Below are 18,282 nucleotides of genomic sequence, written 5' to 3'. Positions count from 1 at the left end.
TGTTGGAGTGTGACAAAGGCAGAGCATCAGTTAAGGCCCTACAACCTCATACCTCTGAACTTCATGCCAGCACGGAAGGGCTGGAGCGTGAGCGGCTGGAACGGATCCGTGTGTCACAGCCACCCCTTCCAGGCTCAGCCTTGGCTCATCGCCCCTCACCGCACAGAGATGCTAACAGGGACACACACTCTGCCAGCCCAGAGGTATGTGAAGAGTCAAAGTTATATAAAATGAGGCAGCTGAAATTACATTAGGAGGAAAAATCAGAAGCAAAACAGGCACAATAAAAAGATAGGAAAATCAGAAGCAAAGAATACAGAAGAAATTTATTGAAAGCACAAGTACAGACTGGCCAATAACTGCTTTCTACAATCTGAACAGTAAATAATGGAGCTACAGAAAGGTACAAAGGTTGTTATAAAATAGTTTTAATTTCATTTCTTTTTGCATTACAAACATTCTTTGAAAGAGGCAATGGAATTCTGATGTTGTGTATGCTTACCCTCCCCACCCCACCTTCCACAATACTGAACCTGTAATAGCTGTTATCAAAATATACAATACATCTGTTCACCATAAAAAACTGGGTTTTGCTGCCCCCTCATGTCTTACAACAGGTATAAAAAAATTATAAATATGTACACCCTTTTGTTACTCACATTCTTTACATGCAAACACAGGGATCCAAAGGAAAAACCCACAATTGCCTGGGTTCCGGGGTTACCTCAATTCATTTGCTTGCATTTTGCAAAATATATATAGCCTGTGGGTTGACCAAATCAATGTTCAAGGCCACCAGACAGGTTTCATTCCAATAAGCCTCTCCCCAGTGCCTTGGGTGAGGTTGATTGAATGCATTTAGAAGTTAAACCACAGCTGTTCCGCTTGGGTTGCGCACGGATCCTCACACAGGGGAGCGCTGCCTGCGGCACGCTCAGGAGCAGCGGCCGACAGCCGGCGCTCCCTGGCTGCAAGAGGAACGGAATTTTCACTCGGGGAGGGAGATGAGCAAACTAACTCTAGTTGACAACAGCTACCAAGACACCTGAATTTGCCCTCCTGAACGTAAGATGCTGGCAAGGAAACACGGAGCTCTCCAGAGAGGCAGATCACAAGGCTTCGCTAACAGGCTTACCCAGATTTAGAGGTAACCGAAACCAGTGCCTGCTCGTCAGCTGAACCTTCCCAGCTCAGCCGGGGCAACGCTTTCATTGAAGATGGCTTCACACTCCTCAGCCACAAACCGAAGACTAAGGCAGACAAGGATTACCAATCTCATGCCAGCAACCCAAGCTGAACCCTCACTCAGACTTCACACACTTCTCCAGCATAATTCACATCCTCAAGAGTTCAGGGAGGAACTAAGAAAAGTTAAGACTTTTCCAAACACTCAGTGCTAGGCAAGTCAAGAGCTCCCACACTAAGCAAGGAAATCATAACTTGCAACACTAAGACAATTAAAAAACAAACTTTGGTCCACAATTTGCAGAAAAACCCTGAAAAAAGTACAAGATTCTTGTTATTTTGCATCCGAACAGGTTGCAGGTTAGAGGGAAATGTAAGGCAACATCGGATTACACAAAATAGAAGGCAGAATGGCCCGGGAAAGAGTTGTAAGCCAGAAAAAAAAAAATGGTTGTATCATTGGGAAAAAACAACGATCTGCTGCATTCTACTTTTAATAAATTCCCTTCCTATAACTTATCTGGGCTTATAGGTTAAAAAGGTAAAAACTTTAGCCTGGGTCCTTTTACTTAAATTCACAAGCTATTTGGGCTTGTTATCTCAAACACTTTGCTTTAAAAGTCTGCTTGCTTAACATGTTTTATCGATTTCATTACATTACTCATCCTCAGTCATGACCTCAGCCTGATAACTAAATTCCTGCCCTACAGTTTCAATTACAAAAAAAAATAAAATAAGAAAGTACAGTATACAAGGGTAATACCACAAAGGAGTAAATTTAGATTACGTTTATACCATCTTATCATTCTATAAAAAGGTACTTAAACTATTTCTTTTGCATATAAAGAGATTAGAATATTTGGTCAACTGGAAATATTGCTAGGCACAGATGACAGCAACGGCATCAAAAAGTATAATACAAGAATTAAAACAAAAAGCTCAAATGCTGAAGACATGCTATAAGAATGATGGCAGAGCTACATTGGTCTTGTTAATCTCAAATTAGGGGCACGAAGGTGACTCACATGAACACCTTTCTAAATGTGGGATATCCAATAATTCTTCAAATCCTAGCCAGGTATTTAGATATATATATATACACACACAATTTCGACAAACTCATAATGATTCATCTTCACAAGCGTCCAACAGTGGTTAATTTCGTATCTCGATCAATGCTCTTGTGAAGGGCAGAGCCTGTTGATTTGCTATTGACAATGGAATGTCGTTTGGTCTTGGGAATGCTTCCCCACCCAGACCTTTCTGCTTAGTCTGAATGTTACGGACAAAGGATCTTAAATAACTCCCACTTGACAGTTTGCAGATGGCGATAAACCACAAGCAGATTGGAAAGTGGCATGAAGACACATGATACTACGCAGATTGAGACATTTCACGGACAGTGGGATACAACTGCCTGAAGAGTCAAAGCCCAATATTTTCTTTATCCACTTTGCCAGCTTCACTTGTCCTTCACTACAACAAGCTGATCCAGTAGGCCAGAGCTCACTCATTCCCCTCAACTCTCCCAATCCACTCCCTGCAGTTCAGATGTTTTCCCCAAAGAAGTAAAAGGTTTAAGGCACAGGACAGCAGATGCACAGTTAAGGTAGGATCAACGCAACTTATTTTTGTGCTGGGTGAGTTGGGAGCTCCTATACACCACGCATTTTGCAAAATCCTGACTCAAAGGCGCTAAAGTGAATTTACACAGTGGTTTTAGGTCTTTCAAGGCATGGATGGGTAAAGAAAATAAAAAAGGCATCAATGTGAAACCTGATAAACTTGTTAGGATCTGCTTTTTGGGGGAGAAGGAGCAGGAAGGGAGGGGAATTTCCCAGAGCAGGTTCCAAAGTGTAAACTTTAACTTGTGATTTTTATTTGAACAGTCAAGATTGTTACCCATCACCGCAAGGTTAGCAATATGAATTAGATTTAATTTTTTTTTTTTAAAAACCGGTAAACTGATTTCTCTTTAAAAAAATAAAATCTCTGGTCTTTTAAGGTCACTTCAGCTGCATTTTTAAAGTGGCTTTTTTTCTGGAATGATGGAAGTTGAAACCCTAGTGTTCAGCCTTTTAAGGTCAAGGCTGAACCCAAGAGGTTTTAAGTCAAGTCCATTTTGTCTCACGCCTTCCAAAGCTTTAAATGGTGGACTTCGAGAAGGACACACGCAGGTGATGATTCTCACCCAGGTCATGATTATGGAGGTCAATGAGTGATTGAATGGCTTCTTCCACAGAGCCCATCTGGATCAGAGCCATTTTACGGTCCTTCCTGACAAGACAGAAGTTTAAGTCACATTCAGTACCGCCGTATGCAGCGTTTCCCCAACTCGATGCAAGTTTTCTTATCTAGCACTCAACAAGGCCAGCAGAAAATTAACTACCCGGGTAATTGTGATATACTTTCTTTTTATATGGAAGAGTATATCTGCATGATAAACACACATCCCAACTTCCCACTCAGCTACCCTAGTTTTCTTCAACTCATACTTGCCATGCACTCAATTCAGGGTTACTCTGGAATTCTTTATTCCAGAGAATCAAATACTACATTAGTGATGATTCTGCTCATCTTTCACTTAGCCCGAGTTGGAATTTGATCAGAACTAAGTACTCCTACCCTTCTCATACTGAAAAGCCCAGTGTAAGGACATGACATAAGAGAAAACACTTACTGGAAGAATTTGAATCCTTTGACCATCCCACCATTGCTTGAAAACAACATCTTAAGGTCTTCTTCAGTTATTGAAGGTCTGAAACAAATAGTGTTTCCAGTCAAATGTATGTTGACAGACTAATCTCTAAAAATCAGTTCTCAGAGCCTTTTCTAAGTTCTCTACCAGTAGCCTCTTGGACTGGAAAGGCTATGAGAACAACAGGAAGATGGGCAAGCTTTCCTCCTGCTAGCAGCAAGAAGCTGACCATATTCACTCTCACACTAAATTTGCAAACATTTTTACTCAGCCATACAGGAACTCTCCATGCAGATACTTACGGAATATTGGACAGATGAAGAGTGGCAGAAGGGGGAAAGATGTTTTGGAAATTTTTGGAGCCTGGTTTCTTGAAACGATGTAGAGGAGAATTTCCATAGTCCTTAGTCAGACCTTGGTCTTCCTGTCCCTCGCGGGGAAGCTGTACTGTCTGATGCTTGGACAACGTTATACGGATTGGCTTGCCGTGAAGCTTCTGACCATTTAAATGGCTCATGGCTGCAACGGTTAAAGACAGCACTGACTACAATGGCATTTCATAGTTTTGTTCAGATACTTAAATCAAAGCTAGAATTTCATTCTAGCTCTTCCCTCTGACAGATACCACATCCTCCAGGAACTGCATGACAGACATTGTTACTTTGCCTTATTGTATTGTTTATTCTATTTTCCCTCTAGATTATCTTGCACAAACAAACCATACCTTTTCCAGAGCTGCCCCAAATCCATACCACATAAGCAGGCAAGCAATTAAGTGCATGGACACATTCAGGTTTTGGGTCTTTTTTGGTAGAGAAGAGAGTACTGATATTAAAGCTTTAATTACCGTTAGGTCTCAATGCTAACAGTCAGATACTTTTAAGCTTGCTTACCAAGCTGGGCCTGGTTTCCATCAGCCATCTGAACTAGGGCATTCTCTTTCTTATTAAATAAGATCTTCACCCTCTGCACATCACCATAGACTCCTTCAAAAAGTGAGGAAACAAGAATAGTCTCAGGTAGGGGAAAAAATGAAGTCTCATTCAACTTATTAGCTAATCAATCCAACAGCAAAAACATTCATTCACAACCAGAACTGATCTCATTCCAACCATGGTTACTTATTCTGCTCTAATTAAGGAAAATTCTTATACAGCAGAATAATAATGGAACAATACATTAAAGAAAAGACACTGGGTTTCAGCAAAAAGCAAAAATCTTACTGCCAGAAGACTGGACAATTTAGCATGCTATCACAATTTAAAACTCTTACAAAAGACATGCAAAGCAATAAACCATGCATAACTGAACATAAAATAAAGGCAAACTAAATTAAATAGCAAACTAAGTAAACAATGTAAAAATGAAATTATGCATTCAAAAAATGGCAAACTGCAAACTGTACATTTTTGAAGTATCAAAAAAAAGTAATCTCAAATAAATGAAAAACAAGGTAATAAAAAGTGTGAATAATAACATACCGAAAAGAATAAAGAGGCATTGGGGTGTAACTCTCTTTAGAGAACAGCAGAGCAAGGCAGCGGAGGGACAGGGAAGAGGTAAGGAATCGAAGGGGAGAGCGAGGTTGCACAAATCGTCCACAACGAGGAAGGGCAGAGTCCCCGCAGGAAATGGCGAAATTGGTTGATGGATGATGAAGTTTTCAAGATGGTTAATATTGAAGGGCAGGTTGGTTTCCGAAGAGCAGGGTTTTTTTTTTTTTTGGAAGGGGAATGTTTTTATTTTTTGTTTCAAGCAACAACAGGAAGCAGAAGTACCGTGCAGTCAGTTGGCAAAGAAATTCCGGATCAGGGGAAGAAAAAAAATTCAGGGATGGGGAGAAAAGAAAAAAGTAGCAAAAAACACAGGTCAGTAAATACATAAGGAAATATGTAGTGTTCCATCAGTCAGATTTATAGAATTCTACATACAATAACTTGTTTACAGAAACAGTTAATAGGTTTTACCTAGTGGAACACAATGATAAAGAAAAGGCATTTTTACTTAAGATATACAAAGAAGTAAGAGACAGTATCACAACAGAGTGACTTCTACCGGCTTTAATATTGTATTAAATTGCAATGGTCTTCCCTAAAATTTGACTAAAAATATTTTCTCTGATTACAAGAATTTCTTAGAAGAAATGACTTCATGGATCAAGTCAAACACACAGCTGTATTTGCTGCTTTAGGACCAGTGACTACAGGAAGCAATCCATAATGCAATACTTAGCTGTAACAAAACAAGGAAAGTCCAATTTAGATACCAATCACTGCCTTTAAAGCAAAAGATTATCTGGATGAGCAGCTCTACCACTACAAACAACCTCAAAGGTCTACTAGAAGCGCCTGCTATATAGGAACTTGGTACCTCATTGGCAACAGAGGTCTATTCCCTTCCATCTCCGTGGCTTGACCTCACCATGCAGAAACCCCAAACTGCTGTTACTCAGCCAGAAAGGCAGGAAAAGCATCTCTGCTCCCACTGACAGCACTAACTTTGCACGCAGACAAGAGTCTGCATTCAAAATAAAAGTCAATGCAAGCTGAGACACACAGACTTCTTCCACTCATCATGGAAAGGAAAAATGGAGGAATTTCAGTTTCCATGATTCCGATTCAGAAAAAAACCTTATACATTATCACAAAGTAGTCACTCCAGAGAAATACTGTCTCTTAACTAACTGGTTGTGGCACAGGTAAGTTTCTACAACACTGATTATACAGGCAATGGGAAGAGTTTCAGGTCTGTTAGTTCACAGCTTCAGTCCAAGTATCAAAGTCTCTCTAGCCCAAAGATAAGCTGGATGGATAGTGAAGAGCTCATCAAAAAATACAAGGCATGAAATAACTGCTTGCTCCGACTCAAACAAGAACTGTGCACACCGTTCAGACACTGCTCAGAGCTGTGAACACGTGCAAATTAAACAGAGGTACAGCACAGTCCTTTGTCCTGTCACTGCCATCCAGACAATGCAACATCATCCCAAGAAACACACACTTGACAGTATCGCACTGGTTGAGAGTAATGATGCCAGCTCTTAACATTTAAGACTTTTGTTTGAACAGCAAGTCATGGGACCAAGCCAGAGATAACAGTTCCTGGAATGGCAGAGGAGTTCCTAGGTAGAAAGAGCACTCATCCAAACCAAAGCTGTATCACAGTCCCTGCCATTATTTCATGCCCTGGAGAAAACAGCAATGACACATAAAAAGAGTAGTCTGAAATACTGATTCAATTGGTTCATCTCATCAAAAGTTAAACGTTTTGATCATTCATCACATCCAGGCTTCCCCTTTGATGCAAAAGAGGTTTTGTGGTTACTCTGACATCACTGGTAAGTTTTAGAGCTTTGCAAAGTAGTATTAACTTGTGTGCACAGTCCCACCAGTTAAAGTGTTTTTCAGCAGAGACTCATCATACTCTACTGCACACACTAGAAGATTCTACACTTTCAATCCAACAAAGAGCCAAAAGCTGACTGAAGAAAAATCCAAGATACCCGTATCAAATTCTCTTATGATGCTGTCTTTCATTAAAGAAGATTTTTGTTTAAATATTACTTGCTTTATTTTTAAAGAAACCCAAATATTTCAACTCACTAAGTTAAGTAGAATTGAAAATGTAATCTGTGAGCTGTTAAGGGGTTTAGCTAAGGAAAAACTTCCAGGAATCTTGGAAAGGGAAAATGTGCAAGCACATGGCAGAGGAAATACTGCACAGGTACAAGGTCAAGCTGGCAGGGGTCCAGACACTACACAGAAAGAGCAAAGGTCGGAATGAACTCTCTCTGTAGTCGTGAATTAATGTATTAAAAACTAGAACATGCTAAGGAAAAGAAGGAATGGACATGACTATTCTGTGACCCAAATGACACTATTCCATGGGAATGGCAGGGAGACTCCAAATAAAAGAGGGAGGAAGGGACAGGCATTGTAGTCTTTATGGGACAAGAGCAGGCAGGCAGCATCCTTGGCTTTGAACCAAAGAAGAGCAAGATTTTCATTCAAGATTGACTTTCTCATTTCCCTTCAGCAACTAGAGTACTGATCTGCTTTGAGTTTTAGAGCTGGCAGAGCACGTCATCTGCTTTTCTAGTTTTGCCGTTTCCTTTAGGATACAGTAGGATTTCACTTTCAATGAGTTTCAGCACAATCTGTGTTCAGAAAGTGAAAGCAGAGGTAACAGGAAGGAGAAAAAAAAATAAAGTTAGGACTCCACTAACCTCAGGATTCAGATTGCTAACCAGCAGAACAGAGTTCCCTGCCCCAGTGAGGCCGGGAATGGCAATCCGTCCTGCTGCAGCCGCTGCAGCTGCTGCTGATGGGATAGCCAAAGGAGCTAGTGCTCCATGAACATTTGGAACTGACAGGCCTGGAAATTAAAGAATATTAACCAGTAAAGAAATTAACAGCACGTACTCTAGTGTATTTGCTGCACCAGAAGGGAGAACAGCACACCTTCTGTGACATGCAAGTAATCATTCAAAACACAGTGACCATATATTCTAAGAGCAACAGGAGCCTCCAATTCTGGTGCTGCAGGAAATGTTATAATTTCTAATAGTATTTGCTCTTGCAGTGCCTGGTGCTTAACAGGTGCCTCTCAGCGCTATCTTGTTGACTACAATATTTTGCATGTTTCACAAGAAGCGGAATCAGCACAAAGCCTCAGCTCTGTTGGTGCAGGAAAGGTATCACAAACAGTGCATTTGTAAGGGTCTTTCCAACCAGTGCATGCCAAAAATGCTTTGTTCTTTAACCATGCATATAACAATCAGTATTGTATGCTACCATCAGCTAATCTCTTCTTGAGTGGAGAAACATTAAAGTTTTATTTATAGGCATTTCTAGGTTGCTCACAGTAACAGCTGGCACCTCACTGTATTAGCCCTCCAAAGGGAATAGCTTTAGAGTTCAAGAAACAATTGCTAGTAATCAATTAAATGAAATTACTTCTCTAAGTGGCATTGTGTATTTCCCCAACAGGACAGGATATTAACAAAACATTAACGGTTCAACAGTTTGATCTGTGCTTGTTTGTCATAAGCAAGGAAATTCCACCAAGTTACAAGAAAGTCAACATAGCTTGGTATGCTATGAAAAACAAAGCAAAAATTGTTTAGTCTGGCACTCCAATGAGTGTATTTAGCACCTAAAACCTAAGTCCTTAATCTCAGACACTTGGCTACTTCTGTTAAGTAGCAATCATTTGTTACCTGCAATATGAGCTGTAAACATCACAGTGCAACTCTAACAGTGTATGTAATTAGGTTCATGTTTAAATACTAGGTTTACTCAAAATGTTTAGGGGAAAATGGACAAAGATTCCTTGCTTTTGACTACATTTACAGCTGTCAAAGCGAGTTCCCAACCTCTGCAACCACATGAGAAAATTCAAACTACAAAAAAATTTTATCTCCTCCCCATCTCCCCCAATTATTTTAAATACTGCCTTTACTGTCTCTCCCATCCTGCTACTCAGATTTGCCTCTTGTCACTGGGACATTGCCTAGCCAGAGGCACTACCGCTGCACACCCGCATTCCTAGTGGAGATTATGTACTGAAACACCATTCCCTCCTATGCCTAAAAATGCCAGCATTTAGAATTTACATGACTAAACCCAACAAAAATAATCGCTACTTAGCTTTAAAACATCAAGATGCTTCAGCAACAGAAAACCTATATAAAATTTCAACTTACGAAATACAGTACCTGCAGCCTGAGGAATTGCAAAGGTAGGAGGAAAGCCAGCTCCTGCATATGGAGAAGCAGAGATTATTCCTGGGGCACCTGGGAAAGATATACACATTATACAAAGACACCCAATAGCAAGAAAACTCTAGACTTAGCTGGAATGTCTTGATCTGTCCTTCAACATAAGCATTTAGTTGAAAGCTAAACCCTAAAACATAAACAGTAATTCAAAAATGCCTCTAATGCAACATTGAACTTCAAGAAATTACAAGAACTATTCTTCCTCTAACTGCTGTTCTGAAACAGCTATTAGAATATAGCTGTTGACCAGAATACAAGCTCCTGTAACTGTTTAACCACAACATAGTTTTCAAAGTATAGGTTACAACACCCCAGATGATCACCGAGTCCGTACTGTAGGCAAAACAGCAGATGGCACTAGAAGCACAGACAGCGGGGAAACCTCAACCAGCCCTCACCCAGATGGAGAGGAGCTTTCAAAGCAGTAGCATGCACCCACATCCGTATGTTCCTACTAGCATTTTGCACTAGTCCGATTCAGTGGTTCCCAGATTTTCCTCATTAGTCACGTTGTATTCCGAAAGTCTGTATGACCAAATACACTAGGGATTATATCCCCTCCCCTTCCCCAACTGACACACGTAACAGTTATATTTGTCCTGCTCCCACTTCAAGAATTCTCACCAAAAGCAGCTGCCATGGTCTGATCAAGAGAGGGCTGGTTATCCCCAGAAGGTAGGTCTGGTCGTGTATAATCTCTGCTCTTATCATTATTGTATTTTACATTGAGACTTGTGAGCTTTGAGAAATCTATGCGCAGCGTACAACAGGCATTGTAGATATTCTGTCCATCTAAAGACTGCAAGGAAACAAACCATTCTTCATCCAAGATGCATTTATACTAAGATCACAGCAACAAATCTCTGAAGAGAGAAGGTGTTACATCATCCCAGGTACCAGTGTGTATCTTCAGATGAGCAGGTACCTTGCTTTGTGTGGAGAAAGCACTGCTTCATTTTATCCCCTTCAGTATTCAACCAAGTTAGCCATACTGCTCTTGGTGGGGAAATTCCCTCCCACTCGCACATGTGATCTGCCATTAGGGCAATGCTCACATAAACCTGATAAGACCACCAAATACTCCAAAATGCTAGTTTCTAATATGGATCCTAGATTAATAAAAGCAAGGCTAAAAGTTAAGATAATTCAGGTGTTTAGCACTGCAAGCATACTACTCACCAGTTTGGCATGCTGAGCACTCACTGGGTCAGCATATTGTAAGAGGGCCTGAAATTGGTTGTTCTTCGTGAATGTAATTATTTTCAAGACTGTACCAAATTTGGAAAAAATCTGCAAGACAATATTTGCATATCTTGTTATCTCATTTCCAGTAAGTTAATTTCATATTGATCTCCATTATTAGAAGCAGAAACAACAAAAGTTATCCTTTCACCCTGCTAGCTTTCCAACTCAAAAATTTAAGGTTTTAAACTACACCATGGGCATTGTTTAACTTGCATCATGGCATCAGACTAGAAAAACATCAGGATGACTGAACTGCCCCCTTAATAAAGTTTGTTTGTTATGAATTCTTACACAGGAAGATTCACATACCCCTTCACAAACTGGAACTTTTCCAAGAGTTTCAGGGATTCTTAAATGCAGTCAAGCTTGCATTTTAAACATGAAGATTAAGTTAAGCAACGACAGCAGGAACTTTCCAAATACACTACTGCCTAAATGACTCCTGGACACTGTATTTGTTTCCCCCTACCCTCACACAAGGACATGTAGTAGCTACTTCTGCTAAACCCTAAACAGAACTTGAAGAGCTGTCTTGGAAACATAAATAATTGTCCCTTGCACTGTACCAGACTAATCCAATTAAAATGGACAAGCAATCAAATCTCTGGAAATTAAAGTCTGGCCAGATTGGGACCAAAATTAGAAGAATCTTGTGTAGGTGTCAGGGTCTCCAGAAAGTAGACATTTGACAGCTATGTTCAGAACTGGAATTATACAGATATAACACACATGCTGTTACAACACAGACATTGCAAATACAACAATTCACTATTGTTGCTACCCCCTCCTCCAGGACAATCTTCAAGAAGTTGTGGCAACATGTTTTACCTGATGCAGAACATCTAGAGTGACAGGATAGAAGAGATTCTCAACAATGATCCTCAGGACAGGGCTCTGGCCAGCCATCGCCATTCCTGCATCTACTGCTGCAGCAGAGGCTGACAGCGCTAGGTTTCCAGACTGAACAGAATTCACTGCTTGCAGAGCTGCTTGGGCACGCTGCAGAACCAAACATTCTGTTAGACCAACACTTCTGCTTGCAAAAACACACATTCAGCTTTTCTTGAGCTTCCTATCTGCAAACTACCAGCAGAACCCAGTTAGAACAACAGAAAGCAATTTACTGTTCCTAAGGCTGGGGATGCAATGACTTTAGCACATTTTAAACATGGACAATACAGACCACCCCAATCAGTAAGAGCAATGCAAAAATACAAACTAAATATTAAGTACTTATGCTACTGCTAGAACCTTGCTCAGCATCTACTGATGCAGCAAAATTATTCCATTGTTTAGAAAAAAGGAAAAACTAGGCTCTTCTGGGGTGAAACACCATCTCCAGAATACTACAGAAGCTGACAAGACTGAAAGATTAATGCACATCTGCTATATGGATCCAGGAGTGAAAACTGACTTGGAGTTTTCCTGTAGAGTCCCCCTCACGCATATAACATTATGATGTGCTCACTGTTGTGCATCAGATTCTGGCTTTGTTAGATGCACCGAATAGTAGCATTTCATCTGCACAGCATTAGATGCTCTGATCCTGATGAAAGTCAGCCTGAAAAGTGAGAGGAGGCAAACTGGATGTACTCGGCAGACACCCCTGATAAGGAGGCACAAGTAACTTGAACTTCTTTCCAGTGTTCCTGTCCTGAAAGATTGCCAAGAGCAGTTGAGCCGAAAAAGGGAACTTTTTACCCTACGCAGAGCATATCTTGTACAGAAACTCTACACAGCTCAGACAAAGCCTTAAGAACTGCTGTGTTCAAGCGCTGCCTGCCTCAAAGCTAGCACTCACCAGCAACAGATTGTACTGTACTGCAGACACAAGTTTTGCCCCATCAGAGCTTCATTTTATATAAACCTTTCAAATATGAGAAATAAACGTCCTAAAGCACTAGATGTTAATCAAGTCTTTAGATAGGTATTCAGTTACTGTTTCTAACTAAAGAACGTTAAAACACCACTTCTCATGATATCATATTTGCTATGCATTTTCTTCCCCTGACATTAAGGCAGTTTTAGCAGCTCATTTAACAGTCTGCTAAGACTTTGGATAAAAGCTATTATAGGAGACCTTATTCCGTAGGCTAGTATGCTCCGTTTACCACTTCGATAGTTAAACCAAATCTCAAAACCCTCCCAGGCCTACAGCAGCAGCACAAATCGAAACAGTAGTGAACTGTCTGTCCCTCCCACCAGTATGACAACGTAAAGAACAAAAACTAACTGCTTGGTTTGGAGAGTTGTCTGTCTTAAGCTCCTTGTGGTTGGAGAACTGAATATAGATGGGCTGGCTTCGAAGGACTGGAGTGACTGTGGTGTAGTAGTTTACCATGGTGTTGGCTGCCTCCTCCGTATTCATTTCTATGAAAGCCTGCGCAGAAGTCAAATCCAACATTGACATATTATCAAAGTGGCTCACACTAGGAGACAGCATTAACACTCGACAACAGCATTACGCGGTCGACAACTTTAGGAGGAACTTCCAGTTGAATTGTAACTGTATTTGATTTTCACAACTGCATTTACATGCACGTTTTTGTACATAGAATTGTTTAAGAACCAACTGTACATAGAACAACTGAGGATCTTCACTGTCCAGACTGATTTAATGTACTGTTTCAGTCTCATCCATGTTACATGTATTTAGGAAACTGGCAATGACAGAAGTGCCCGCAAGAACACAAAAATACAGGAATAATCCAGATTCTTAACACTTATCATATTAAGCAACTTCCCATATTTCTCTACAGAGCAGTAAGCCCACTCACTGTTCCATACCTTTATGGTCTTCTCTACTTCAAAACAAAAACGTAAGGGATTGTAGCAAGTCATTACATTAAGTACTTACATATAGTCACACCACGCAATATATCAGAGGCACATTTTCATAATTAAGATTAAAGACATAGTATTTTAAGCGATGATTAAAGTTGGCTTGCTTTTTTACTCCTTAATTTGTAAGACAATTTTAGTTACCAAATTAGTGCACACCTTCTGCATTACCCAAGAGTGTTTTAGCTTTACCCAGCTAATTTATTGTATCTCTAAAGGTGTCCTTAATATGCAAAGTTACACTGGTGGTTACTCAACTGTCAAGCTGGCTTGAGTGAAAAAGGCCAACTCATGTCACTGCTGTCCAAATAATTTACCTGGTCTGTAATTTAAAAACCAGGCATAATGCTAATTTTAAGTGACAACCTATAATTATGGACTTAGCTCCTTGTACAGCCTGAAAATAGTATTTTCTACAGCTCATGGGACAATCATGGAAAAGTAAAATAATAGTATGCAGAAGTTCTTGACTCCTAATACATGACAGTTGTTTAAACAACTTGGATCTGGTTTACTGAGGACAAACTCATCAAGCCTTTGACATAATCCCCGCTTTCAATTATGGAGACAATACCTGATTTTTTCCTTTCAACATTAGAAGATTGGTGACCTTGCCAAAAGGTAAGCCCAAAGAAATGACCTCTGCCTCTGTGACGTCACTGGGGAGTTTACGGACGTGGATTACTCGGGATGGGACCCCAGCACTTCTACTATCGCCTTTGAATTTTTTGCTGTCGTTTCCATTAGCTGTAAAAAGCAAGAGTTACTGCTTATTAGAGTGGGTTTGAAAGAATATGCACACACTTACAACTCTGGACACACAGTTTGCGCTCCCCATCCAGTTATTACTCTCTATTACAGAGAAATTCCATAGTCTAATTTAACTAGAGTCTGAAGACACATGGCTTTACTTTTTTTTTTTTCAAATTACACGATGCGAGTGACATAGCTGAATGCCACTGCAATAGAATCAACTCTCCAGTGGCCATTTTACAGCTTGTTCACAGTACACACCCACCCACATTTCTACTTTGTGTAGGTCTGAGCCACTAATTCTAGATTGCTGCTTTATTCCTTTTCACTTTGACTGGTATTCTTGGCAACAAAGCAGTTTGAAGGGGACATCTTAAAGCAAGTGATATTAAAACAAATATGAACCAAAATATAATTTTAGATCAGCTGGGTTATACATATGGCAAAGACTGTCAGCAGCACAACACCAAAGACATGAGCCAACACAGTCTGGCAGGGAGGCCACAGGCAGAACATGAAGGGACTCAAAAGACAATGGTAGCTCAAAGTAAGACAATTCAAGGCACTGACAAGCACAGAGGGCAAAATTCTGGACTGAGCACCCAAGGATACTGTCTTGGGTGGGATTACTAACCTCTAGATGGTCTAAGACTCCCAAATAGCAGCAAACTACTACATACAGCCAAAATAACCCTACATGAAAGTCAATTGTGCTTTACGTGTAACAGTTTACAGCAAAACCTGCATGTTCGAATTCTGTAAAATCATTTTAGCAACTGTCCTGCAACAATTTTATTCAGTCTACTAACCTTTTAAGGGTACAGGGCAGAAGTTTATTATTATTCAGCGCTGTCCTACAAAAGGCCTAATAAGTACTAACAATGACGAGATTTTAAAATTAAGACCAAGTGGGAAAAACCAGACCTCCTCATAGTATTTGCAATACTTATAAATCGCTATTCCTTTTTATAGGCAATATTACCTGCAGAAGAAGAGTTGCTGCTCATGATAAAGGGTCCGTTAGTAACACAAGTAGAGAAAAGCTCGTCAGATCCCCGCTGGAAAAGAAAAGATGAAAGGTAAACCGACAGCATTTTGCAGAACAATTGAGATTAAGGTGTAGAGAAGCTGAACAGAAGTCTAAGTGAAAATATGCTGACAGTGGGCAGTGAACCTCATCTCCATAAATTAAATATAAGTAAGATCCAATTGAGTAACTGAGTAGCACTATCCAATATGTCTTTTCAGCTAAGCATTAGGAATCTTAGGAGTTGAAGCATTGCTGAATTGTCTGAAGCCACTAAATGCAGCATTGTGCACTGATATTCACATTCTCCTATTGTATCTAACAAAACAGATTTCTGACTACTCGTATCAGACAAGATTTTCATTCTTTTAGGTTAAGCTAGAACAATACTGTAGATGATCAGGAATAGCAAAACAGATAGGCCTCCTGGCATTCAGCAAGAAGACAGATTATTTTACTGTGGGTTACCAGGAGTAAGGAAGCCTTAAGCAAAAGACAACTTATCAGAAGCTGGCCAAAACTGTTAGTGTATGACTTGGCAATTATGAACCAAAGATGGGTATTTTCCAGTTACAAGCAGAAGATGCAACTTTGAGAAATTGAGACCTGAAAGAAATGGATCTCTGCCCCTCCCTACCCCCAAAAAAGTGCAGATCAGAAAAGTAAAGCTACTAGCAAAAAGCTACTTTTCATTTTTTACAGCAGAAATAGGTCCACATATAATGATTTGGATTCTAGTACAAAACAGTCTGATCACTGGTTTGTTGTCTTCTAGCCACAATCCCCAGAACAGCAGCAACAGCTTCTAGGACAACAGTACCATAAAGTCTCAGTAAGCGCATTTAAGTCAAAAGACAGACTAGCATTCTGAAGCAGAGAAACCTGAACACCACAGGTACAAAGTCTTTGTAATCCCATCCTCTATTGCTTTTCACACCAGGAGTTGTTCTACATTAAAGTCAACACAGCTACTTGCAAAACAAAAAGCTGAGCACCAAAGCATATCCCAACATCTTGATTCTTTGATTTTTCTTACTGCAGCACTGTGAACTTCAACTCTATGGAGGAAGAAAACATTTGACAAAAAATTCTAAAACAAACTGTTCCTACTAGAATTAGACTACCTGAACAAACTGCTATTGCAGAATTATAAAAATGCATTTATTCTAGGCTTTTTAGTAGCTGTAGGTATAATTCCGTCTACTCACACAAAGTTATTGAATTGCAGGAGTCTGGCACTTCTCCCCCGTTCCCTGCAAATAAAGCTAAACAGATCTATGGAACAGATTACTGTACACAATGTATGTGTTTCAATTCATCACAGCATTCCCTGTAAAGTCACCCAAATTACCTCAACTGACCAAGACTAGTCTAACCTAAGTAGGAGGTACGAAAAACACTACTAAGACAAAAGCAAACAAGACTACAAATTACTTCCTAGCACAATCTATACTTATATACATAATACAGCTTAAAATCAGTATGGCTTAATTTCAAATAAGTTACATAGAAGACCTCAAACCCCATTGTAAACAGTGAGCAAACGTGATAATGTAAATCTAACATAAAAGCACTTTCTCATCATTTTCTACATTACTCTTACACAGAAATGCCACACTAAAAAGGCTTTCATCAACAGAAAAAAGAACAGAGCTCATCCCTGCCTTGGCTAACTCCCACCTATCTCGATGGAAACAGACCCTGCTTCACACTGTGGCTACCTGAAACTCTATCTTCCACCATGCCCTATATCGGGTGGCACCTGCAGAAACAGTATCTGCGCAACAATAAAAGCTCTCTGCTCACTTCCCCAGCAAACAGGTTGGAAAAGTAGGTCACACCAGAAGCCCCAGAACACCGAATTACAGAGAGGTTTTGGGTTTTTTCTCTCCCCCTCAAATCTTGAATTTCTTGTTCGACTACTCACTGCTAGCTCTTCAAAGACAGGCTCAAGGACTTTGATGTCCTGAATATGATAAACTAGGCCAGGTTCCAAAACCGCGGTTCATGTGCTGCTGCTGGTCACCTGCAAGCACTGACCAGGTTCCACAAAGGCTATGGGCACCCAGCAAGGTCTCCTTCTTCTAACATGGTGTAGTAATTAGGAATAGGCCTTTTAACAGCTGCTCTAATTAGCACTTGGATTCCACAGTACAGCAAGAGGCAAGCTAGTCTGGGAGGCTATTAGACTGTGATCCCATCCTTTTGGTGACTCAAATTAATGCATAATTCCAAGGCTAAAAAAATCCACCAGTTTACTGTAAAAATGCTCTTGTGCCTGAGCAGCTGCAAACACTACAGGTACAGCTTTACTTTCTGTGGCCTGGGATACCACTGGCAGCTATTTACAAGAACCACCCACCAGCAAACAAAAGCCCTACCAATGCAGACAAGTGTTTATTGGCTTCATGAAACCCCACACATCAGGCCCTAATGGGCCTTGAACTTTTTAAAAAATGTTCTTAAACAACAACTTGTAAATTTCTGAACATACAGAACTCCAGCACTCCCAGTATGAATCAATGCATCTGTGCAAGCGTACCCAGGCAGCCCTTGCAATCCATCATGGAAACACCAGGAGAACAAGCCACATATTTGGCTCTCATGGAGGCAACACTAGGAAACTATAAACTGGAAAAACAAACATTTATACTATTATGGAAAGAATTTAAATTCCCTGAATTTAACTTTCCTAATGGCTTGTTTAAAATAAACATTTTCTCACATATTTGAAAATTTACTTGCAGGGCACTT

At 40.2% G+C, this 18,282-nt stretch overlaps 1 protein-coding gene across 4 annotated transcripts in view; it reads right to left on the bottom strand.

Annotated features, from left to right (window-relative positions):
- Nucleotides 1-307: 307 nt before the first annotated feature.
- PTBP1 (polypyrimidine tract binding protein 1) overlaps nucleotides 308-18,282 on the bottom strand; it is a 31,648-nt gene continuing 13,673 nt past the window's right edge. For 2 of the 4 annotated variants that reach the window (XM_050910455.1, XM_050910459.1), the window contains 13 exons: nucleotides 15,484-15,559; nucleotides 14,323-14,495; nucleotides 13,141-13,287; nucleotides 11,736-11,906; nucleotides 10,842-10,952; nucleotides 10,287-10,461; nucleotides 9,600-9,677; nucleotides 8,109-8,257; nucleotides 5,365-5,398; nucleotides 4,777-4,869; nucleotides 4,186-4,402; nucleotides 3,866-3,943; nucleotides 308-3,462 (listed from right to left, as the gene is read on the bottom strand). In XM_050910455.1, coding sequence (XP_050766412.1) covers nucleotides 3,330-3,462; nucleotides 3,866-3,943; nucleotides 4,186-4,402; nucleotides 4,777-4,869; nucleotides 5,365-5,398; nucleotides 8,109-8,257; nucleotides 9,600-9,677; nucleotides 10,287-10,461; nucleotides 10,842-10,952; nucleotides 11,736-11,906; nucleotides 13,141-13,287; nucleotides 14,323-14,495; nucleotides 15,484-15,559 — 1,635 coding nt within the window. In that variant the 3' untranslated portion in view covers nucleotides 308-3,329. Of the gene's footprint in view, nucleotides 3,463-3,865; nucleotides 3,944-4,185; nucleotides 4,403-4,776; nucleotides 4,870-5,364; nucleotides 5,399-8,108; nucleotides 8,258-9,599; nucleotides 9,678-10,286; nucleotides 10,462-10,841; nucleotides 10,953-11,735; nucleotides 11,907-13,140; nucleotides 13,288-14,322; nucleotides 14,496-15,483; nucleotides 15,560-16,736; nucleotides 16,762-18,282 lie in introns of those variants that run through there. The other 2 variants (XM_050910458.1, XM_050910457.1) reach the window with 2 other exon arrangements.

This window comes from Gymnogyps californianus, chromosome 24 (genome assembly GCF_018139145.2).
Source record: "Gymnogyps californianus isolate 813 chromosome 24, ASM1813914v2, whole genome shotgun sequence".
NCBI classification, from domain to species: domain Eukaryota; kingdom Metazoa; phylum Chordata; class Aves; order Accipitriformes; family Cathartidae; genus Gymnogyps; species Gymnogyps californianus.
This window is presented reverse-complemented; position numbering and strand designations above follow the sequence as displayed.